At 38.2% G+C, this 21100-nt stretch overlaps 2 protein-coding genes and 1 pseudogene across 5 annotated transcripts; 1 reads left to right on the forward strand and 2 right to left on the reverse strand.

Annotated features, from left to right (window-relative positions):
- The window catches only part of LOC130495018 (uncharacterized), a 32445-nt pseudogene extending 29524 nt beyond the window's left edge, over positions 1 to 2921 (forward strand).
- Positions 2922 to 3036: 115 nt separating this feature from the next.
- On the reverse strand, positions 3037 to 3851 carry LOC108858972 (uncharacterized). The gene has a single exon (XM_018632814.2). The coding sequence runs from the start codon at positions 3731 to 3733 to the stop codon at positions 3125 to 3127; it is 609 nt and encodes a 202-aa protein (XP_018488316.2). The 5' UTR covers positions 3734 to 3851; the 3' UTR covers positions 3037 to 3124.
- Positions 3852 to 4084: 233 nt separating this feature from the next.
- Positions 4085 to 15501, reverse strand: LOC108862678 (uncharacterized protein At3g06530). Of its 4 annotated transcripts, none has more exons than XM_018636887.2 (40): positions 15270 to 15501; positions 14963 to 15176; positions 14789 to 14884; positions 14577 to 14694; positions 14315 to 14488; positions 14056 to 14226; positions 13883 to 13938; positions 13699 to 13788; positions 13463 to 13614; positions 13285 to 13367; positions 13075 to 13203; positions 12920 to 12982; positions 12653 to 12821; positions 12061 to 12200; positions 11888 to 11974; positions 11588 to 11788; positions 11215 to 11407; positions 10975 to 11072; positions 10729 to 10872; positions 10483 to 10639; positions 10125 to 10258; positions 9955 to 10033; positions 9714 to 9876; positions 9531 to 9606; positions 9244 to 9414; positions 9078 to 9146; positions 8889 to 8993; positions 8695 to 8784; positions 8263 to 8480; positions 7948 to 8155; positions 7687 to 7872; positions 7458 to 7553; positions 7308 to 7375; positions 6867 to 7224; positions 6525 to 6740; positions 5680 to 6333; positions 5189 to 5598; positions 4858 to 5089; positions 4598 to 4768; positions 4085 to 4510 (listed from the first exon to the last, which is right to left on the reverse strand). In XM_018636887.2, exons 1-40 carry the CDS (start codon positions 15427 to 15429, stop codon positions 4280 to 4282), a joined length of 6630 nt encoding a protein of 2209 aa, XP_018492389.2. In that variant the 5' UTR covers positions 15430 to 15501; the 3' UTR covers positions 4085 to 4279. The 4 variants fall into 4 exon arrangements, with proteins under 4 accessions (XP_018492389.2, XP_056866577.1, XP_018492388.1 ...); XM_057010597.1 differs by having other exon boundaries at positions 11588 to 11785; positions 12914 to 12982; XM_018636886.2 differs by having other exon boundaries at positions 7687 to 7869; positions 12914 to 12982.
- Between the last annotated feature and the right edge of the window lie 5599 nt (positions 15502 to 21100).

The following is a 21100-nucleotide window of genomic DNA, read 5'->3' on the forward strand; positions in this document are numbered from 1 at the left end:
AACAACTCTGTATCAAAAACAGAGGATAGCTGGATAGGCAAAGACAAGAAACAAGTAGCGTTAAGAAAGCACAATAAATCAAGGAGATTCGTAATAATTAAAGGTTATAGTCTTCTTGCAAGGATTACTTGTGTCCCAAGCTTCTATCTACTTGGTTTGGAAGGAAAGAAACGCAAGATTACACACTGCCTCATCACTGGTTCTTCTACATTCTCATCATCACATTCCAACGATTCTATATTATTTTATTATGCAAAGTTAGATGCGTTTATGGAAATGTAACTTTTTACTGAGGAATTGTGAAAGTTGTCAAATACAACAAAATTGAGATAATGAGATGTACCAGAGTATGGGAGTTTACAAAGAAAACAAAACTATAAAATACCAAAAAGAAAAGTATAAGCCTAACCGCAGGAGGGGGATACGATTTAATAAGATGACAAGAAGTGTATTAATGACTTGATTACTTGGTTTACAAGACATCTTCCAGTGAGTTATATTACTTAACGCTCTTCTATTCGAATGTGTGCCTGCAATAATTTAGTCACAGCTTAATTTTGAGAAACAGTTTGCTTCAAGAACAATTGTATACTTCTTTTGCAGATCTTTTAGCCTTTGAGAAGAGAGTTTGTCAAGTAAGTCGGCGCGAGTAGCTTGCGACTGTATTGTATACTTCCTTTGCAGATCTCTTAGCCTCTCCGTCAGTTCTTGGAATGTGGGTCTCAGCTTTGCATCGCTGCCGTGCAGAACAAACATTTATATATAGAATAAAGTCTCACCATTAGACGTCTAATACGTAGAACAACTAAATCAAATAGAACCGTAATAATTAAAGGTTATATTATAATTCTAGCAAGGATTATGTTTATGTGGTGTAATCAATATGTTAAAAAGCTTACCTGTGCCAACAGCTCTGGATTAATGAGATCCAAAGAGGACCAATGTCCTTTGGAATTTCCAGCCTCTGGTTCATGAACCCCACAGCTCCAACCACCTGCATAGAGTTGAGAGTTTCCCATGGGATCTTCTCCGTGGCAAGCTCCCAGAGTACTACTCCAAAGCTGTAAATATCAGACCTGTATCAATGGTTTAGAATAGCTAGTTAGCTTACAAGGCTTGGAAGAACGATTAATCAAAGGGAACTTAACCAAACAGAACACGAGAATATACTTTTCATCAGCAGACTCATTTCGAAGCACTTCTGGTGCCATCCACTGAAACAACGTTGAGCAATGTTCATGGCAAAGGCAGCATGAAGAAGCAGTTGGGCAGAACCCAATTAATGTTATGGTAGATGATCGGGATGCTGCCTCTGCCATGAACATTGCTCAACGTTGTTTCAATGGAGAGACCTGGACCGGTGAGTTTCCTGTCAGGAACAAATCAGGGCAGAGATTTTCAGCTGTCACTACGTGTTCACCCTTTTACGATGATGCTGGTTCTCTTGTTGGCATCATTTCTCTCACGAGTAAGTCAGCGCCGTATCTGCACCCCATAATCTCTTTGGCTAAGTTAAAGGCAAAAAAACAAGGTGAAACAAACTCTAGCCCTGTAAGTAGTTTCGTATCAAAACTTGGTTTGGAGTCGTCCAAAGGAGCTGTTTTATCGAAACCTGGCCCTGACTCTCATCAGCCTGTACAAGCAGTTATAGCATCAAAGATATCAGATATGGTTAGTACAATTTTCTTAATTAGGTTGTGAAATCTTGTCACCTTTTTATTTGATATTTTGTATATTTTTGATGACTAGTGTTAAAACTCACATGCATTCAAGGTGAGCAACAAGGTCATGCCAAAAATGCAAGCAGGTGATAGTAATGGTGGTGCAACACTCTCTGAGGGGGTCTTTGGTGCTGCTCTCTCTGAGCCAAGGGACGATGCATCGGCAAGTGGTGCCAGCATACAAAGAGGGGGTTTTATATATTCTCCTTATGGTGTGTTCAAATATGATGAGAAGAATAAAAAAATGTCTCACCAGATTAATCCATGTTCCTCTGATAGTAAGAAGTCTAGCAGTAATAAGGGAAGTAGTTTGTGGTCACCAATTTCAGAAAAGCAGAAGCATTTCTAGTAGGACAAGGTAAGTTATTCTCTTAGACATAGTAACTTGTTTGTGTACAAATACATCCGTTATAACAGCATATATTTTACTAACTATCCTGTCTCTGTGCTGCTAACATGCTCCAGTAATGTTTTTCTTACAGGTTCATGTGGAACTGTTTACCGCGGTTTCTGGTTTGGATCTGTACGCATTTTTTGGATATGCATGGGTTGATTCATTCACAAGTTATCTGATCTTGTGAGAGTTGTTAATATCACTGCAGGTTGTAGCTCTAAAATTGTTCTCCAAAGAAGACTAGCTATCCTGAAGAAGTTATTCAGTCTTTTAGACAAGAGGGGAGTAGTACCCTGGGAGCTTGCCACCGAGAAGATCCCATGGGAAACTCTCAACTCTATGCAGGTATTGTTTTTATAGATACAAACTACGAAAAGAAAGTGTCTCCATGAAGAGATACACACACGTATCAAATACTCAAAGATGCTTAATTTGAAATATCTACAGGTGACGGAGCTGTGGGGTTCATGAACCAGAGGCTAGAAATTCCAAAGGACATTGATCCTTTTTGGATCTCATTAATGCAGAGCTGTTGGCACAGGTAAGCTTTTTAACGTATTGATTACCTCATAATAAGAATATATAGAGTAAATAACCTTTTTAATTATATTTACGGTTCTCATTGATTTAGATGTTCGACGTATCTGACAGCTAATGCTTGACATTAATCCGTGTTTCTTTTTTTTGGTTTCTTTGTCCAACACTGCAGAGATACAAAGCTCAAAGTTCAGACCCACATTCCAAGAACTGATGGAGAAGCTAGGAGATCTGCATGGAGGTTAAAGGGGCTGCTGGCTTATGAGTAACTAGTACGGATTTATTTTTATCAATATGGCCATTTTTCCAAAAAGAAGTTGATAATAATAGTAAATAGTTTTTTTCTGAAAGCTAATAGTAAATAGTTATCATCAAGCTTTGTGATTTAGAAATCCAGAGTAATTTTATTATATCTTAAAAACAAAAACAAAAAACAAAAGTAAACATCAAAACCAGATAAAGAGCGCTTAACTTAGTCATCCAAAAACAATAAGATGAGGAAAGTTGCGGCCAACTCACAAAGCATACCAATTCCCAATGCTTTTTGGTCGTAGGAAGAACACAAATAAATGCCAGAAAGACAAAACAACCATACGAAGAAGAGTGTGATCAAAGTATGTCTAGTCTCCATCCTAAGCTTATCGGATAACTGTATGAGTCCTATCCCTCCCGTGACCAACGAGACGGTGAATAACGACACAGACACAACATACTCTTGCATGTACTCTTTATACTTTAAAGGCGAACAGATTACCACATAAAAGGCCAACAACGAGATCAAAAACTGAGGAATCCTCTTTATAGATGCAGGGAGCTCCCTGTCTACACTTGCAATGAACTCCCTGAAGGGCTGAGATAGAAGATCTGCGAAGACGAAATACCTGAGTAGCATCACTGCGTAGAATGTTATGGCACTCACGGCACAGTCTCTAAAGAACCGAGACTTTGATGATTCGCAATTGTCTCCAAATGGCCAGAGTAGATTGATTGATATGGCTAGGGCCAAGAGCGAGACTAGAGTCATCATGTACCATATTCCTCTGCTTACCATCACATCTCTTTTACTCATTATCTCCATCATTCTATTTCTTGGTTTTTGAGACTTAACAGGGATGTGAGGAAGTAGGGTTTCCGATCAAGTATCAGGGAGTTGGATTATATATATAGACTGGTTCATGTGCAAGATCTTCGATAATCTCAACTAACTACTGCAAAATCTGACACATCTTATAGCTTAACAACCGATCAACCTTATATTTTTCCCTTTTTGGTTGTATATATATATACATCTTTATTTAAATATCTTAGCTTAATCCTCTTAAAAATAAATCACATTTTAGGATCTAGTTTTCAAATTCAAAACCAAAAGTTCATGGATTCACATATCCTATATATTCCACAAAAAGAGAATATTACAATTATTCATTTCAAGTCACAAATAACAAATTCATTATACTCGAAATAAAAGTCAAGTCACAGAAACAAGTTATTATCAAGTCATAACAAAAGAACTCAAAACTGTTGCTCAGAATCAAACCGTATTTCACACCAGTTATTAGTTTAATACTAACAGAAACAGGAGACATCAAAATTGGGAATCTAAAGTTTTGTAGCAAACAGAGGTTACTCAGAGGAGTTGCGCCAGATCTTCACCGCTCATCTTTTCCAACTGAGTGATGATATCTTGAGACAGAGACTTGACAGACAGATCAACGTCTTCCAGCAGTTCACCTAAGAATGGAATGGTCTCAGCTAGCAAGACTAGATACTCTTCTTTCAGATTATCCATCATCTGTTTCACGCTCCTCAAACTCAACATCCTCGCACGCAACTTCTCACTCCTTGTTTGCATTAGCACCTGAACCAAAAGTAAGATTTTTAAGACGATTAAACCAAAAACTCATTGTTGTGAACCATTATGAAGTAAACGGAGACAAAGGTTTACCTCGTGGTTCAGCGGTTTCCAGAGAAGATCAGAGCCAGAGGCTACTGCCAATTGACCAATGCATGAAACCAACAACTCATCAACCTCTTCTACAGTTGGTACATGTGGATGTTCCTTTAAACCAGATGGCGGTTCAACAACAAGCTGAGATACTATAGGCTTCAGTAGCACCTGTGGAGAAGAATACAATTTGTATCAAAAATCTAATCCTCCAAGAAAAAAAGATACAAGCAGACATGAAAAGTCATAAGAAAAGTGACCTGGAAGTTGTTTGCGTCGAGGAACTTCAAACTTCCAGTATCATGCAAAAAGCAGTTCTTCAAAGAAGAAAGCACCAACGCCCTAAGATGCCAGCTTTTTGGTGGTATAGCGTCATCTGATTCTTGAAGTTTGGCTTTCTTTTTCTTCCTTGTTGATACTGATGCTCCAGCACTGGTGAGATGCGATACAATACTGTCAAGCATGAACTTGAAATATGGTACAAAGATCGACCTGCATTACACAACAAGAAAAATTGAAGTAAGTTTCCCAATATTCAAGAAGGTTATGCAAATATGGGATCACAGCTCTTAGACGTGATTGTTTACTCACAAGTGACTCTCACAGAGTCTATTCACTAGACCATAGAAAGAGATAGATCTGTCGACGCTCTTATTCTCATTCCCAGATCCATCTACAATATCCGACTCTGCCCAATCAATACTTCTTATAAAGAGGGGTTTAAACTCAGACTCAGTTAGCTTCTTTGTGAGTGTAACCGTCGCATTGATTACACTTTTCTCCGCAACATCAACATTCTGAATCGTTGCTGGATTTTGGCGTCTAATATCTAGGGCAACTAAGCATTGGTCGAAAATCTTTGCATGGTTGCAAACAATAGATGCTCTATCCATTTTTGCAACCAGGTTTTCTAGCATGTCAAAAGCAATCACCAAACTTGCGTCGCCACAAGAAACAGCCTCATCGTATATTCGCAGAAGAGGTTGCAGAGTGAGGCGAACCTGGAAGAAGGGTAATTATTATTAAGATCGCTACTACAAGCAAGAAAAAAACAGATTAATATAACTATGTGAAAAACTCACTGGTATTTTTTCAGTAAGGAGTCTCCTAATGGCATTGGCTTTGGACTTGAGATTCTTGTCGAAGTCAGAAACATATTCAGGATGCAGAACCATGAGTCTAATGATATCCCCAAGATGAGGATTCAGGAAACCTCCAAGTTTATCAATCACTGCTTCCAAAGTGACTAGAACAGACAGCATCACCAACTGTTCCTCCGCTGCTGCGTTTCCAGTTGTTGATGCAGATGACACTTCGCGAGATTGTTGTACCAAATTTTTCATTATTCGTGGAAGTTCAACGAGCGCCTTTGGTCCAAGAACATTGATCAATGCACCAGTTGTACGAAGGCAGCTTGAAGAAACTCCCAGATTCTTTGAGCTGATGCCTTCTGCAACAGATGCAAGACACTTGCTGAAGATCGGATGACCAGAGGGAAGCCTGCTAGCCAAAACTTCCAGTGTAGAAATGGCAGCTCGTTTAGCTGGAACACCCGACTCATCATCTGTCTCAATAATTACATTGACGATTTCCTCACACATCTTCCCGAAAGCTTCAACAGCAGCCTCATCCAGGTTCAACCAAGGATTTCCTCTTTTCTGATTGGGGAGCCTTCTCTTGTGTTTCAGTTTAGATGTAGAGGAGTCCTTAGCTCTAGTACTTATAAGCCCAAGTACCTGCATCCCCAAAAAAAATAGCATATCAAAGAACGCCATTTTGCCAAGGCCTCCAAAACTCTGATCGAAACTAAGGTAATCAAGCCTCAAAGGATCCGGATAGCAATGCTACTTACCAGGGCAAACAAAAGAACTTCTATTTTATTGCTCTAGTACGGAAATAATAAACTGTAAGCGGTTATAATGTATACCTTTCTAGTTCCATTACTATCTGAATGCTGTTGAAGCAAGCTAGTAACAACTCTGAAATATATAGACAGGTCCATAACTCCCGTGACAGTCATCAAGACATCATTTACACGCATTCTTATTTCCTTTCTAACCGCAGAAGTCACATCTTTCTCCTTTGTGGAATCAACAGCTTGCAGAAGAAGTATACAACCCTCCATAAGCTCCTGTAGTTTTTGCTGAAAATTTCACAAATGCGTTAACTAAAATGGACATTTAAGAAAGCACACAAACAGAGCAACAAAGTAATAAACAGAAGTTTAGAAATAAAAATTTGAATGACAACAAAATTGGAAGAGTGTTACCTGAATGCCAACTGAAACATTATTTCTTGGTTCAAGTGACACTGCAAACGTAAACTCTGGGTCTTGCAATTTCTGGAATATAAATTCTAAGACAAGCCGCATCTGAAAGAAACATTCTTTACTAGAACTGTCTTTGCTGATAGTCTGAAGAAGCATGACCAGGGAAGAGAGCCATGTCGAAGACGTATATTGTTCGCATATTTCCACGGCAAAAGCATACTCCCACTCCCTCTTAACATCGGATATAAAACTTTCCGAGTTCTGGACATTACTAAGCCAAGCTGGGTCTTTCCTTGAAATCAGAGACTGGAACAAAAGGACAAGTAAAGAAGGCAAACCAGTTTGTTCACCAATAACTCTGCAGAAATACAGGATCGTCATTCAGTATTTTCAGAGAAAACACACAGAAGCCTCGATCAATTTTATTTATCTACACATTACCTCAGCAGGTAAGCTACAATGGAACGCCTTCTATGCTCAACAATATCAGGCAACACTTTAACAAAAATCTGAAAAATCAAATTAGTAAAGATATATTAATCCACAACCGATGTACTTTAAAGGAAAAAGGAAACATCACGAAAAGATTACCTCCAGCAACTTCTCCTCACTCTTAGTCTTAGACAGCCAAAATGGAATAACTGATGAAATAAACTCCTCAAAGATCGACTTCGAGTGGCTATCAATCTACAAATAAAAATAAAGAATCAGGTGTTCTGAAGAGTCGTCGGGGGAGTACCAAAAAAAATCAAGTGATCTGAAGGGTCTAAGGGGAAATATGAAACTGATACAAGAGTAAGAAGTTTATGGACTAACAAACCTGTGTCACTGTTGATTCGCCAACAAGCGTAAGTATGCTGATAATATGGTCCAAAACTCTATCTGGGACAATATTAACTATTGAAGTGAATAGGGAGAAGACATAATTCCGTATGACTCCATCATTTGAGGACTGGGCAAACTCAACAAGCATTTTGACATTGATTTCAATTGTTGTGTCAGCCTGCTATAAGAAGTAAATTTAGAGAGAGAAAACAAGCAAAAAAGTTGTTAATCAACCACATAAAAAATCTATATATACCTTCAAAGAATTCATATTCGGAGAATCAAAAATATCTTTCAGGAGTAAGAGCACTGTCTGCTGGATGGACGAAATAGATGCATGAGTTATTTCACGGACATCCTGGAGAGGTTGGACTGAGGTTTCTTCAGCTGACGAAGCAATATTGACCCATTCATTAGACATAGATCGTCCTAGGAGCTTGAACAAAGGCCCTACAAGGGACTCCCTAAGCAAGAATAAGATATAAGAAAATTAGTTGGGCAACAGAATCGTCTCCAATTGCCAAAATTTACATTGGACAGGCAAATATAAGCATATATAAATTCAAGAGACCTGTGGGCTAGATCTTTCTTTAGAAGCAGCATGTCAAGTACCGAGGCAATGAAAAAGAGAGCCTTTTCTCCTCTTAGAAGTTCCCCACCATTTACGTCCTCTTCTAGGCAGGACTGTGAATTTTTCTTCTGTTTCTTCTTCTTGCTCAAAGAATCAATAACATGATTATCCTGCTTAGTGATATGATCGAGTGTATGGACCACCGTCGAACAAGAAATCTGCAACAGCATTGAAGATACCATGTAATTAAAGTAAAATATTGAAGATACCATGTAACTAAAGTAAAATACAACCATCAGAAACGGTTTGGCAAAACAAAACTCTTCTTATCAAGGTTTTGTAAAACGGGATGAAGATAGTTTACATACTGTATAAGAAAAGACAGTGAAAAAAGGACAGAAATGAAGAATACGAGAAGTAAATTGAACATACCTTCAGGCGTAAGACAGCTTCTTTAGCAGCATTTTGTATTCTGCCATTTGTACTTCGAAACATAAACACTAGCTTGTTGACGAAACGAATCTGATCAAAAAAGAATTGAAAAAGTATTGATTAAGTACATGTACACATGAAGAGTAATTTAGAAGGATAGAGCACTTATATTATACTATGCCATTAAGACTGACCTGAACCTCGGTGTTCAGTTCAGTATAATATTGATTGTTTAACTTCTCCAATATAGTAATAAGTGGAGAGATAATCGCAGGATGTTCTGAATCCACACAATCCATCTGCAAAAGCAAACATCAGTGACAGGAACAAAAAGAAAGTACCCAGCCAAGCAAGGAAAATATGGAACAATGAACTAATCTTACTTTCAATGCGTTTAGTATGTGATCATCAAGAGACTGCCCTTTAAACGACGATGAACGCATCATGGAGCACTGACACGGGGTGAGAAAAGTAAAGTTAATATTAAACTACGGTGCAAGGTAACAGGTAAGTTATCCTACGATTGGAGTGGAGATTTAGTAAATTTACCTCTAGGAGAAGGCACAATAAGTCAACCTCAGTGTCTGATATTGGTGGGGAAGTTTTGTCCAGTTCAACGTAGTACTGACTACGTTTATCTAGAAGTTGAGATAATGACTTAACATTTTCATCACGCATAAGCAAGATGCCCAGACCTTTTAGCAGTGAGAGAACTCTTAGCTGCAAGAGGGAAAAGGTAAGACTTAATACTTGTTAAAAATAGTGTCACCAATCATAGGGATACTTAAACTTTAAAAGGAAAGAAATGCAACAGAAAACAAATAGATCATACACACCTTCCCATAAGCAGGAAGTTCTTGTGCACACAATAAGATGAACGAAAGAATGCTTTCTTTTGTAGATTGATCAAACCTAAAGTTGAAAATCAAGAGAAGACTGCATTAAGGGAGTTTGCGAATGGAGTAATCTAATTAACATACCCATATGCCATTAGACAGCTGTTAAAATCAGCTACGTACCTCTTTTGCAGGTCAACTGGCACTAGCAAGTCCTTAGGGGTTGAACTGAGTAACGATGTTAAGTAGGATGAGAGAAACTTTTTGTCCGACAATATAAGCCTCCTTTGTTGAATGATCATTTCCAAAAGTTCATCAAAGGAACTACCATAGATTGCAGCACTCCCTGGTTTTAAATTACAGAAGAAGGATTAAGCAAATGTTAGGATAAGATATAAAAATCTAATGCGAAACCAAGATTTACCATTTTTCTTGCTAGAGTCAACACGGCACCATAGGTTGAAGAGCGCCTCTAAGCAATTCATGGCAGCTACTTTAACATCCTACAGAGTTAAAGCACCAAAACGGGTTTAAGAAAAAGACGATAGTGCAAAGAGTAACGCAATAAGGAAAACACAAAACTTGAGGTGTCACCTGATTATCACTCGACATGGCAACCAAAAGTACTGGAAAACTAGAGAATATCTGGATCAACCATTCACTATTCCCACTGGAGCAAAGATACGAGAAGCATTTTAGACTTTCAATTTGGACCATAGGAGGAGCATCTGCAAGAAGAAGATAACAGCATAAGAAAACAGAAGATGGAATCAAACACAAGGAGATATCATCATCTATATTCCACAATACCCACGACAATTAAGATGGCAGATAAAATAAAATCTAGAACTCTAAGAATGCTAGAAAAGAGTTCAAAAACGATTTCATCCGACAAACAACAGAGATGCTCAAGTTGTTTATAACTAGAGGAGATATAGATTTCTATGCAAACCTTCTCGTGATAAGAGTCTAGTGAGAAACAAAACGGGACAGACTTGGGCTTCTCTCACACGGTAGTGGAGGTGTTTCTCGAAAACATGCTGTGATCGGGTTGTTGCAAAAAAGAAAAACAAATCTTCAAGCCCGCTATACAACCTTCCGCTAAAAACCTGAACAAAGAGAAGTCCGACACATATAGTAGTTGGCCAGCAAGATATTCAATATAACCAAATAATAAACATAGTTGAGAATCACCCACCGAAGAGACATGGGCCGGTTCAAGTTTAATGAATGACTCGACCAACTTCCAAAACAAGCAGAGCAGAAGCTTTGAATTCAGTGCAGTAAAATCAGAGGTGTCACAAAGTTGATATAAGACTTCCCGGCAGCTGCTTTTGGACAGCTGCAAGTAAAACACAAGTACATCAAAAACTAAAAAGGTAAAATAAGCAACAATTGTAAATTATAAAAGAATCAGTATGCATCAGCCAGTAGAAAACTATACCTCTTTCAAAGAAAGATCAACTGCAAAATCAAGTTCTTCCCACTCGGTCTTCAAAACAGGAAAGCAAAGGTCGAAAACATCCAAAAATTGACTCGGATCTAAATTATTAAAAAAAAAAACACAACCATCAGTATGAACTCTTGATAACTTATCATATGAGAAAACTTTTACGGTCAGGTAGAAATAGAAAACTCGTTATCATCAACATATATAGCTAATAAACCATGGATAGAACCTTACCAGATGAAGAATTCATCTTGTGTAATGACTGCATCAACAAAACAAAAAACAGCGTCTTTGACAACGGTGCATCTTGGCAACTGGCAGTAAGCCACTGAATAACTTCACCAGGGTGCATCATAAAGGCTTCAGCCAGCTGGTCAACGATATTCATGTTCAATGCGGACACACTTTCGCGGATCAACAGTCCCTTCTGATATGAGATAAGAATTTCACAAATTATTAAGAGCATTCATAAAATTTTAGAAACAAAGAACCATAGAATCTCAAATATAAGTACCCCTCACATACGCAAACACTAGACAAGAGTAATAGTTAAAATAACAATGAGGACCGGAAGTTTTTTAATGAAAAATAGAAAGTAACGACGAACCTGCAACTTGTTGCGTTCCTGTTCTGTCAATTTGATATTGCTGCATGATTCCAAAACTTCAGAGAGCTTGAAGTTGCAAGCCCTCTCAACTAGCTCAATCCTACGCTCATCAGGTTCCACCGAAAGTGCCTCCCCCAAACTATTGATAATATCCATGCTTATAGAGGATATGTTTCCAGACATGATATCTGGGAGCTTCTTCTGCCAAAAACAAAGAGTCTTAGATGACATGATAACAACCACAAAATAATTTATGATTTTAGTGTCTGAAGAGTACGCAAATTGTAAACTAATATTTACCATTTCGTCATCAACAACAAGATTCTTGAAAAGTGGCCAGTTAACATCCTTCACCAATGTCAGCACATGTAGGTTTAAATTCCAAGTCTATATACAGACAAGGTTACAAAAATTAGCATAAGTCAAAACAGTATTTTCCATACATGTAGAAAATAAAGAGAACGAGAAAGAACCTTAGGATGAATTAAGAAAAATGGAAACATTGCAGAGGCGACTTTCTCGGTAGAGTCTGCTTGATTACGGAAACTTGAGACAGCAATTTTAAAGGACAGAGCAACGACATCTGTTGCAAGTTGAACATTTTGTGAAACTCCTGCAACAAAAACGGTTGATTCCAGATAAATTGACTGCTCATCGCATAAATTTGCACTCTTGAAGTGATTATATATATTTCACTAGAAAATATATTAAGAGAAATTGGATGACAAATTGACAACACGGCAGGTTTTTTCTTTCAGGTATTCCCAAAACCCATTCAGAAGTTAAAAACATGCACGACACAGAGAAATGTGGCTCTAATAAGAACATGGCCTGAGCATAATAAGTTCCTATAAATGAAACGGTGGACCAGCAGGGTCAAAATCAGAAAGACAGTGCAGCCTAGAAACATGTCTGATTGATGTTAGCACAGTAAAATTCGATCAAGGTATTACTGCTAGCGAAAATGATTTATCAGATAACAGATTGAAGATAAACTTTACGGAATAAATCTCTAGACGATAACACTGAGCCAAGTTAAGAAAAGAAGAGAGCATCTTTAATCACCTGTTATGAGAATCCCAACACACCGTTTCACCACATGAAGTAAAGCATCCAGGAGACTAGAAGAGGTTACAATACTGGGCAACTGATCAAGAGACAGGGCGGCTTGAACAACAGCCAGGTCATCATCCCAAAGCTGGCGCACTATAGCATCCTGAATAGTGGTGAGGTTCTGGACGGAGAGTGGCAAAGAATTCAAAGATTAATCAGATGCCAAGAAGTGCGTAGTCAGTAATATTTCTATGAGTACTCCCACACACATACCTCTACCTTAGATCTATCACTCTTGAGATCACCGTTTAAACTCGAAAGCGCAGCACAACGTACAGCAGCCTACGATTCATATCAAGACGTCAGTCATGAACAAAAGGGAAATAGAAAACAAATTCACAAAAACTGAGATCAGAGTCTTTAGTAACTTGTACCTTGGGATGGTGGAGCCGGAACCACAATTTTGAATCCACGAACGGCAGGGACATGTCTGAATTCCCGTCCAGCATTCGAGACAACATCTCCAGCTTCAAATCATCTTTCTTCGACTGACCTTTAGTATCCTGAAGCAATAATTTTATGATTCAGAAGGTACATAACTAACAAAAGGAAGAAAATAAGTCACTAAGTTTTGGACCACAGACCTCCATAAATTTCTGTACTGCCGCACGTAATTCAACAGAATACTTCTTACTAACAACAGCAAGAATTTTCTTGGCCCAGCACCCTAAAATTATATTGCAAGTTGCAACCAAGGCCGTTATAAAAAGAGGCTGCGAACAAGAGTAAACTTCAAAACACGGAAGTTGACATTTCACTAACCAGATGTAGAAGATGTAGGGTCACTTTTGTTCTTCTGGTATTGTGTCATACAAGTAGAGAAAACCTTGGAGATCATATGATCAACCAAGTTGTCTACTGGAACATTATCAATTATCGAAACTAGCGTTTCCAGACATTGATCATCAGACGAACTGCAAACAGAAGACAGTAAGTCAAGACTGAACACTAACAATATAGATGCACTGGAAAATTGCAAAACAGTGTCAAACACGCACCTGTAAAGAAGAAGAGAATCCAGTAACACTGCAAGGAACCTCTTGATGTTGAATTCTTTGGACAAGCCTAGAAGAACACCAGAAATATCCCTATACAAAATTGAAGCCCTCGTTGGAAAAAAATAATAATACAAGTGGTAACAATTAAAATAGCCAAGAGGGAATACAGTCTATATGTGACTACCTTATTTCCTTTAAAAGGTCCAAAGCTTTCTTTGGGATCAAGTCAACAGACTGTAACTGTAGTTAATCAAGAAAAATCAATGAGTTCAAAAAGACAAACACGGGCCAGTTGTGAGCAGAATTCGTGAAATAAAAATTAAGAGGTTCATGAGAATTAACAGAACGTTCATGCACCTGAACCAAATTAATCAATGCCATAAATGACAATCGAAGCCAATGAGGATCAGAGGATTCTTTGGCATGTTCACGAGCAATGTCGATGATTGACCTCATAAAGCGTTTGATAAGGTTCTCATTTAGTGTGGCTTTGGTAGCCAACATGCCAACAACCATTAACGCACCAGCCTAGAAAAAAAAATAAACATGTCACAATAATCACACAGACTGAAACAAATTTAAATTAATAATATTGACAGATTCCGCTTTTACAAACCTGCTGATCTAAACATCCTTTCACAGCGGACTGAACACCAGAGTCGACAAATGGTAAAATCTGCTTTACAACATCTCCATCAACCTTGGCCACGGAACCTAAAACCTCGACGACAACAGCCGTGGAGAAGCTGACCACCGGTTTCGAAGGCTGATACTTCTTAGTCCGAGATCCCTACAACAACCAACAAGATAAGAATGTTCATTTAAAAAAAAATACGATTCACACAATCACTTTAATAAAATAAAAAGCAGCTACTTACATAGTCACACAAGGCCTCCAAGACATTCATATCACGTATACACTGCTGAACGATAACAGATCTAGGAGGTGGAGCACCTGAATTCTTCACACCGTCCAGAAACTTCCACTTGGTGTTTCTGTAACACAAATGAGAGCAGGGTTGATAAATCAAGAAGCTTTACACTTCAAAGAAAGAAAAAAAAAAGAAAGAATGAAAGAATCATTGCTCACCCAGTGGTAATCAGCTGAACAATACGAACAAAAGCATGTGTATCGTGATACGGAAAAGCACACAACACCACATCTTCTACATTGTATATATGAACCCTGTAGAATCAATCCAGTAGTTAGACAAAAACATACAAACACAAGTCAAGGGAGATATAATAACAAGGAAACACATACTTGTATCTTCGTATGAGATACTCAAGAGTCTCCAAGGAAGCACGAAACTGAAGATAGCCAGAGAGCAACCGTAGATACGAACTAATCGAAGCATCAATCTTAGCATTTTCTTCTTTACTAAGCAACTCTCTATCGATCTCTCTACTCTTATGACTAAACAGATCGTTCGCGAAGTTCTTAAACCTCTCGTCTTTGTTTCCAAGCACTTCGAGACCTGAGAATTAACGAAGATGGCAGGATAAGGATGACGATTGTAATCATCAATTAGAGAAAGAAATAATAATAATAATCAAAAGGTGGAGCAGACCTTTGAGTCCGAGTTCGTGGATTGACTCGATATCTAAATCTGCTGCTTCTTTGGGACTGAAGAGGATCGAAGGGCGTGTGTATGGTCTCTTTGTTGGCTCTGTATCGGCTTGTACAATTGACTTGATGGCTTGTAACTGTGAGGATAACGAGGAACTCATTCTCGCTAATAGAGCGAAGACTGTGTGTTCTTTGGAGGAAGGTTGAAGAAGAAGAAGAAGAGCGCGGCTGGGTTTAGGGTTTAACTGTTCTTTTCTAGTTTTTGTAATTTGTTTTTAAATTTTGTTGGTAAAATTAATAGAGAACCCCTGAGTTTTAATGAAATCGCGTTTAAAACCATTATCTATTTTTAGGGGTAAAAAACAACCCTAGATACCAAAAAAAGTGTATCTAACTGAAGCCCATAAGTCAATTTTATGGGTTTTATTAACAATGACCAATGGAACAGTCATTGATGAAGCCCATAACTCAACTATTAAGCCCACACGGTGAGTGTTACTTTTATCAAGTTTGGGTGATATTGATCGCAACTCGCAAGTCCGTAAGGTTAACATTATCGGTCAGTCCCTTAAGGGTCCCTAAGAAGGGAAGAGGGCCATAAAACATCAGGACCGAGGTAAAAAGAAGAGGAAAAACCCTTAATTAAGGGACAAATAAGATGAGTCCTTGTAAATCCTTGTACTATTCATTTGGGGACTTTCATTTGGGGACTTATCGATAATGTTGCCCTAATCAATAGTTTTATAAGAGAAAAATAATACAAAAGAACTTGAAATTTTACTAATAAATTTGTGTCACAATTCCAATTGAATGTTGATGCGTATAAGATAAACTGATATTTACATGAAGTAAACTAGTATCGTATTCTAAAAACGCTTTCTCAAGCATGGCTGTGTTATAAAGTTCTCTACAACAATACATCTCATCTTCAAACTCTCCCACACGCTTCAGATTTTTTGACGTCTCAGTGTGTAGACCGTATATTACATAAGCATCTTCTCTGTGTGGAAAATATGAAAAGTGAGTTCACCCAATACAATGCATTTCACTGGTATCGGATTAGATATAGTAATTGATTATAATGTATGTAAAGCAAAAGCGAGACTTAGAAAAGGCCATGTCGACGTCAACGTGTAAGTCTTTGAACGCATTGACCATGACCATTCAAAAGACTATTGAGTCGGTCCTTCTTTGTGCTCGCCTTCTGTTGTGGGCACGGAAGCTGGGTCGGTTGGTGGGATGGTCGATGGGTCGATCTTATCGATGGAGATGAAGACCGGATGAAAGGATGGTGAAGATGCACGACTTGCTGGCCTTTTAGATCCAATCTATCCTGAAAACAAAGGAAAAACAATGAGTTTATGATTAATGAAAACAAGAACAGAAACTAAAAGATAAAGGGATGGAATGATAATATGGATAGATGTTTGAAGATGGAAGATGGTGGATAAATGGTGATTGACTCTCTCAATCCGTGGGTGCTTGATTGACTCTCTCAATCTGTGTTTCAAGGCTCCTGTATCTCACAAAGAACCTAAGAACCACGAGCTCAATAGCCTTCTAATGTATCTCACACTTAGAAACTAAAGAACAGATTTTTATGCAAAGAAACTCTTTGATAAAAGACAAACTGAATATTATTTCTTAAGGATTGAAAGGTGATCTGTACAAAGCAATAGAATGAGCTTATATAGGTCGTGGCCATTGCTCAGAATAATAAAACAAAGGAAAGAAAATCAAACATAAAGAAAACTAGCTGTTGGAGGATTTCTTGGTTTAAATGGCTTGATTCAAGGGCTGAGATGATGGCTTTGTATCTGGTCGGTTTAAGGCTGTAGGTAAGCTTCTTAGGAACATCTTTACTGCAGAAATATTGGTAGAAGTCGTGCCATTCTTGATGGGAAAAGAGCTGTTGAGAATTGATGGCTTTTGACTCCAAAAATGGCAAGTATGGTCTTGGTTGATTCTGAACAATCTGATGGATGCTGGTGCATTGTAAGAATGTATCTGACTCTCCTGGATGCTTGTATTGGTCTCCTGAATGGTTAGATGTCTCTCCTGGTCGCCATAGCTTGGTTTGGGATTGATTGAACCGGTGAGACTCCAAATAAGGCAGGTGCAGAACTGGTTTGACCGGTTTAGGGAAATGGGCCATAACTCCATAATTCCATGGACTTTTCTCCTCATTCTTGAGTTGTTGGAAAGCTAAGAGATCCACCTTGAAGTCCATGAACTGGTTTGGATCAGAATGCTTCTTCATTGGGCTTGAAACTGCTTCTAAACTCGGACCCTCGCAGATGGACGGGCTGAGAAACCTCCGGTTTATAAAATTCATATCTTTCTGGCCCGTAATGGTTTTGGGCTGATTCCAATTGGGATTGGACCCTACTTGAGTGTAGAATCCATGAAAATTGGTTTCATGGTGAAATTCCTCCGAGTCGGTAAGATACGCCGTTTTAACTGAACACATATCTTGGTTGGTCCTTTGGTTTGCTGAATGGTGCAACTGATTGGCCTCCGGTTCAGGTACTGATTTGATGCCCACATCATACCCTCTCCCTTGAAAAAGTTTCGACCTCGAAACTGGATAATCTGCACCAAGGTCACCAAGATAGAGCAAGTTAGGTTTCATCCTCTTTTGAGATTCTAGGGCCTTACCTTGGTATCTGATCGGTTTGCTCTTTGATGGCACATCTTGTGGCTCTCCTTTGAGTAAGAACGACAAGAATACTCCTCTGCTGTGATCTGGCCTTTTGGTGGGTGGTGCAAGACCTTGAGGGTCGTCTGGAATCAAGAAGTTGTTGGTGGTAACTTCTTGTTTTACTTTGGCATCTAAACACCTTGTAATCTCCTTGTGTTGATCATCCATGTGATCAGTGACTTCTATTCCTGAAATAAATTCAAAACTTTTGCCAGGAAACAAGTGCATTATATCTGGGTTTGAAAGATTATAAATAAGAGAATTTAAATTCAGATTTACCCAAATAGTTTCAGGTAGTTGAAGAATGATTTGCTCATTGGCAGCATGTGTGCTTTGGATGGTTCTTGCAACTTCTTCAACGTTTTGTGGACAAGTCAGGTGCTGCCCATGGCTTTCTTTCAACCTTTCAGCCTTGTTTGGCTGTCCATCTTCTTGCCTTATACCTGGATCAAAACTCTTTGGCAAAGACAAGTGCATAAATCCAGAATTTGAAAGTTCTAAAGGAACAATACTATCACTTGTTTTACTTTGCCCTGGTTTCAACTCCAATAATGTGCATCCTAATAATTTTCTAGATGGACAATTTACAGCAAAATGTCCCCTCTTATGACATCTATAACATGTCTGAATTTTGATATTTTTAGAATTAGAGGACTTACTTGGATTTGTTGGAGCTGGTGGCTTTTGTAAACTTTGTGCCTTAGATTCATCTTGGGGTTTCCTACTCTCAAGAACAAATCCGGCCTTCTTTCTCTCTGATCCTAAATTTCCTTTTGAATATGAGAATGTGCCTGGCACCTTTGTACACTGGAGTGAACTTGGCTGTAAACCCACTTGTCTTTTGAAAGTTTTCTTCTCTACAGCCGGTTTCATCTTTTGTGGGCTGTGATGATGATTAACTTGCTTGCTTCCAGCCTTGAAGTTCTTAGGGTTGCTGGGAGCATAGACCACGTGAGTAGCACACTTAGGGGATGGATCTGGTTCTTGTTTTACAAAATCTTCAAGAAAAACTGATTTGAAACTCTCCCAAGTAAGATCCGGTTCTTTGTAGTACCATTGAGCAAATTGCTCTTTTTCCCACCATGCAAGAGCAGGTCCAGTGAGTGTCTTAGTGGCATATGGCAGCTTCTTTTCTTCTTGAAACTGGTGCCTCTGGAACAAGGTTTCCATTTCGTCCTCCCACTTGAGGTAAGTCTCGTCTCTTTGGCCAAAACCAGAGAAGTATGTGGAGTGTGCTTCAAATTCATCAACATTTCTTCCGGCCTCACTTTCAACTTCTTCCTCTTCATCCAAGACAAGTTTAGACTCTTTAACATTTCTTCCAGCCTCACTTATGGCGTCCTCCTCATTTTCGGAGTTAGTAATAAAGCTATCTGGCTCATCTTCTCGATCAGAGTAATCACACCATGGTCTTTCTTCTGCATAAGACTCTTCTTCATGCTCACATGCTTCTTCTAAGCTGATTTCAGTACCAGACTCCTCTTCCCATGAGTCTTCCTGCTCAATTTCTTGATCATCACGTTCTGTATTATCTCCAGGAAATTCATCTTCTTCATTGAAACTGATATTTGGTTCAGTTTCTCCTTCATACTCTCCTTGGTGGCTGGTATCTTCATATGAGTAATCAGGGGGCTCTGGTTCAGGATATGCTTCATCAGGGTCGTCTCCATACTCTGACATAGAGTAGTTATCATCAGAACAGGACCCATCACAGCCCTCCTCTTCATTGGACCAAGCTTGGTCGGTTTCATCAAGATCGGAGCCTTGGCTTGCATCATAGGAGCTTTCATCTTCAGAGTAATCTCCCATAACTTATCCTCTGTATTTTTATTATTGGTACCTTTCACAAACAAAGTAAAGAGAATCAATTCGTGCCTTAACAAAATAAGGAAAGAAGAATAAAGAGAAAAAAAATTGAGAACTTGTATTTTTTTTTTTTGAAAATTTGAAAACAATTGGAAAAAACTCACTAAACTTTTTTTTTTTTTTAAATCTCGAAATTTATAAACTAAAACAAGCAAATTAAAATTTTATTTTGGTTTTCAATTTAAAAGAAACAAAACATGAACTAAAAACAGATTCTATGATTAATGCAAATAAAACCGAAAGGAAAGTGGAGCTATGCAATTAAATCCAAACAAGGATGATTTTTTTTTTATGCAGCAATGTAATGCACGAAATAAACTATAATGATATGAAAATATGCAATCAAATATGAACAATAATACTAAGGAGAAAATGCAAAGACAATTTTTTTTTTAAGTGCAATAAACATAAAAAGGAAACTATGATCAAACTAAATGCAAAAAATTAAATATGGAAATGGGAGCTGATGAATATGAATGCAACCAACTAGACAAATATTTCAAATGAATTTTCGTGAATCAAAACACCTAAACTCCTTTTTTTTTTTCTTTAAGAACACAAAATGCAGAAAAAAATGCAAACTTGAAGCAAATAACAATTTTATGGATTTTTTTTGGTTTTATAAAATGAGAACAAACAAAGAATGAAACAAGAACAGGAATAGAGATGGATTGATATCACCTGATATAGGAGCTTTGAGCTCTGATACCAAATGTTGTGGGCACGGAAGCTGGGTCGGTTGGTGGGATGGTCGATGGGTCGATCTTATCGATGGAGATGAAGACCGGATGAAAGGATGGTGAAGATGCACGACTTGCTGGCCTTTTAGATCCAATCTATCCTGAAAACAAAGGAAAAACAATGAGTTTATGATTAATGAAAACAAGAACAGAAACTAAAAGATAAAGGGATGGAATGATAATATGGATAGATGTTTGAAGATGGAAGATGGTGGATAAATGGTGATTGACTCTCTCAATCCGTGGGTGCTTGATTGACTCTCTCAATCTGTGTTTCAAGGCTCCTGTATCTCACAAAGAACCTAAGAACCACGAGCTCAATAGCCTTCTAATGTATCTCACACTTAGAAACTAAAGAACAGATTTTTATGCAAAGAAACTCTTTGATAAAAGACAAACTGAATATTATTTCTTAAGGATTGAAAGGTGATCTGTACAAAGCAATAGAATGAGCTTATATAGGTCGTGGCCATTGCTCAGAATAATAAAACAAAGGAAAGAAAATCAAACATAAAGAAAACTAGC

The sequence above is a fragment of the Raphanus sativus genome, chromosome 5, assembly GCF_000801105.2.
Source record: "Raphanus sativus cultivar WK10039 chromosome 5, ASM80110v3, whole genome shotgun sequence".
Classification (NCBI taxonomy): domain Eukaryota; kingdom Viridiplantae; phylum Streptophyta; class Magnoliopsida; order Brassicales; family Brassicaceae; genus Raphanus; species Raphanus sativus.

What these genes read in the sequence shown, in the direction of transcription:
- LOC108858972 (XM_018632814.2), bottom strand. Translation starts at nt 3,733, where the DNA reads ATGATGGAGATAATGAGTAAAAGAGATGTGATGGTAAGCAGAGGAATA.
- LOC108862678 (XM_057010596.1), bottom strand. Translation starts at nt 15,429, where the DNA reads ATGAGTTCCTCGTTATCCTCACAGTTACAAGCCATCAAGTCAATTGTA. An exon ending in TTTTCTTAATTCATCCTAAG is followed by an intron (nt 11,975 to 12,060) that starts GTTCTTTCTCGT and finishes GTCTGTATATAG; the next exon opens with ACTTGGAATTTAAACCTACA. An exon ending in TCCTTACTGAAAAAATACCA is followed by an intron (nt 5,599 to 5,679) that starts GTGAGTTTTTCA and finishes CCCTTCTTCCAG; the next exon opens with GTTCGCCTCACTCTGCAACC.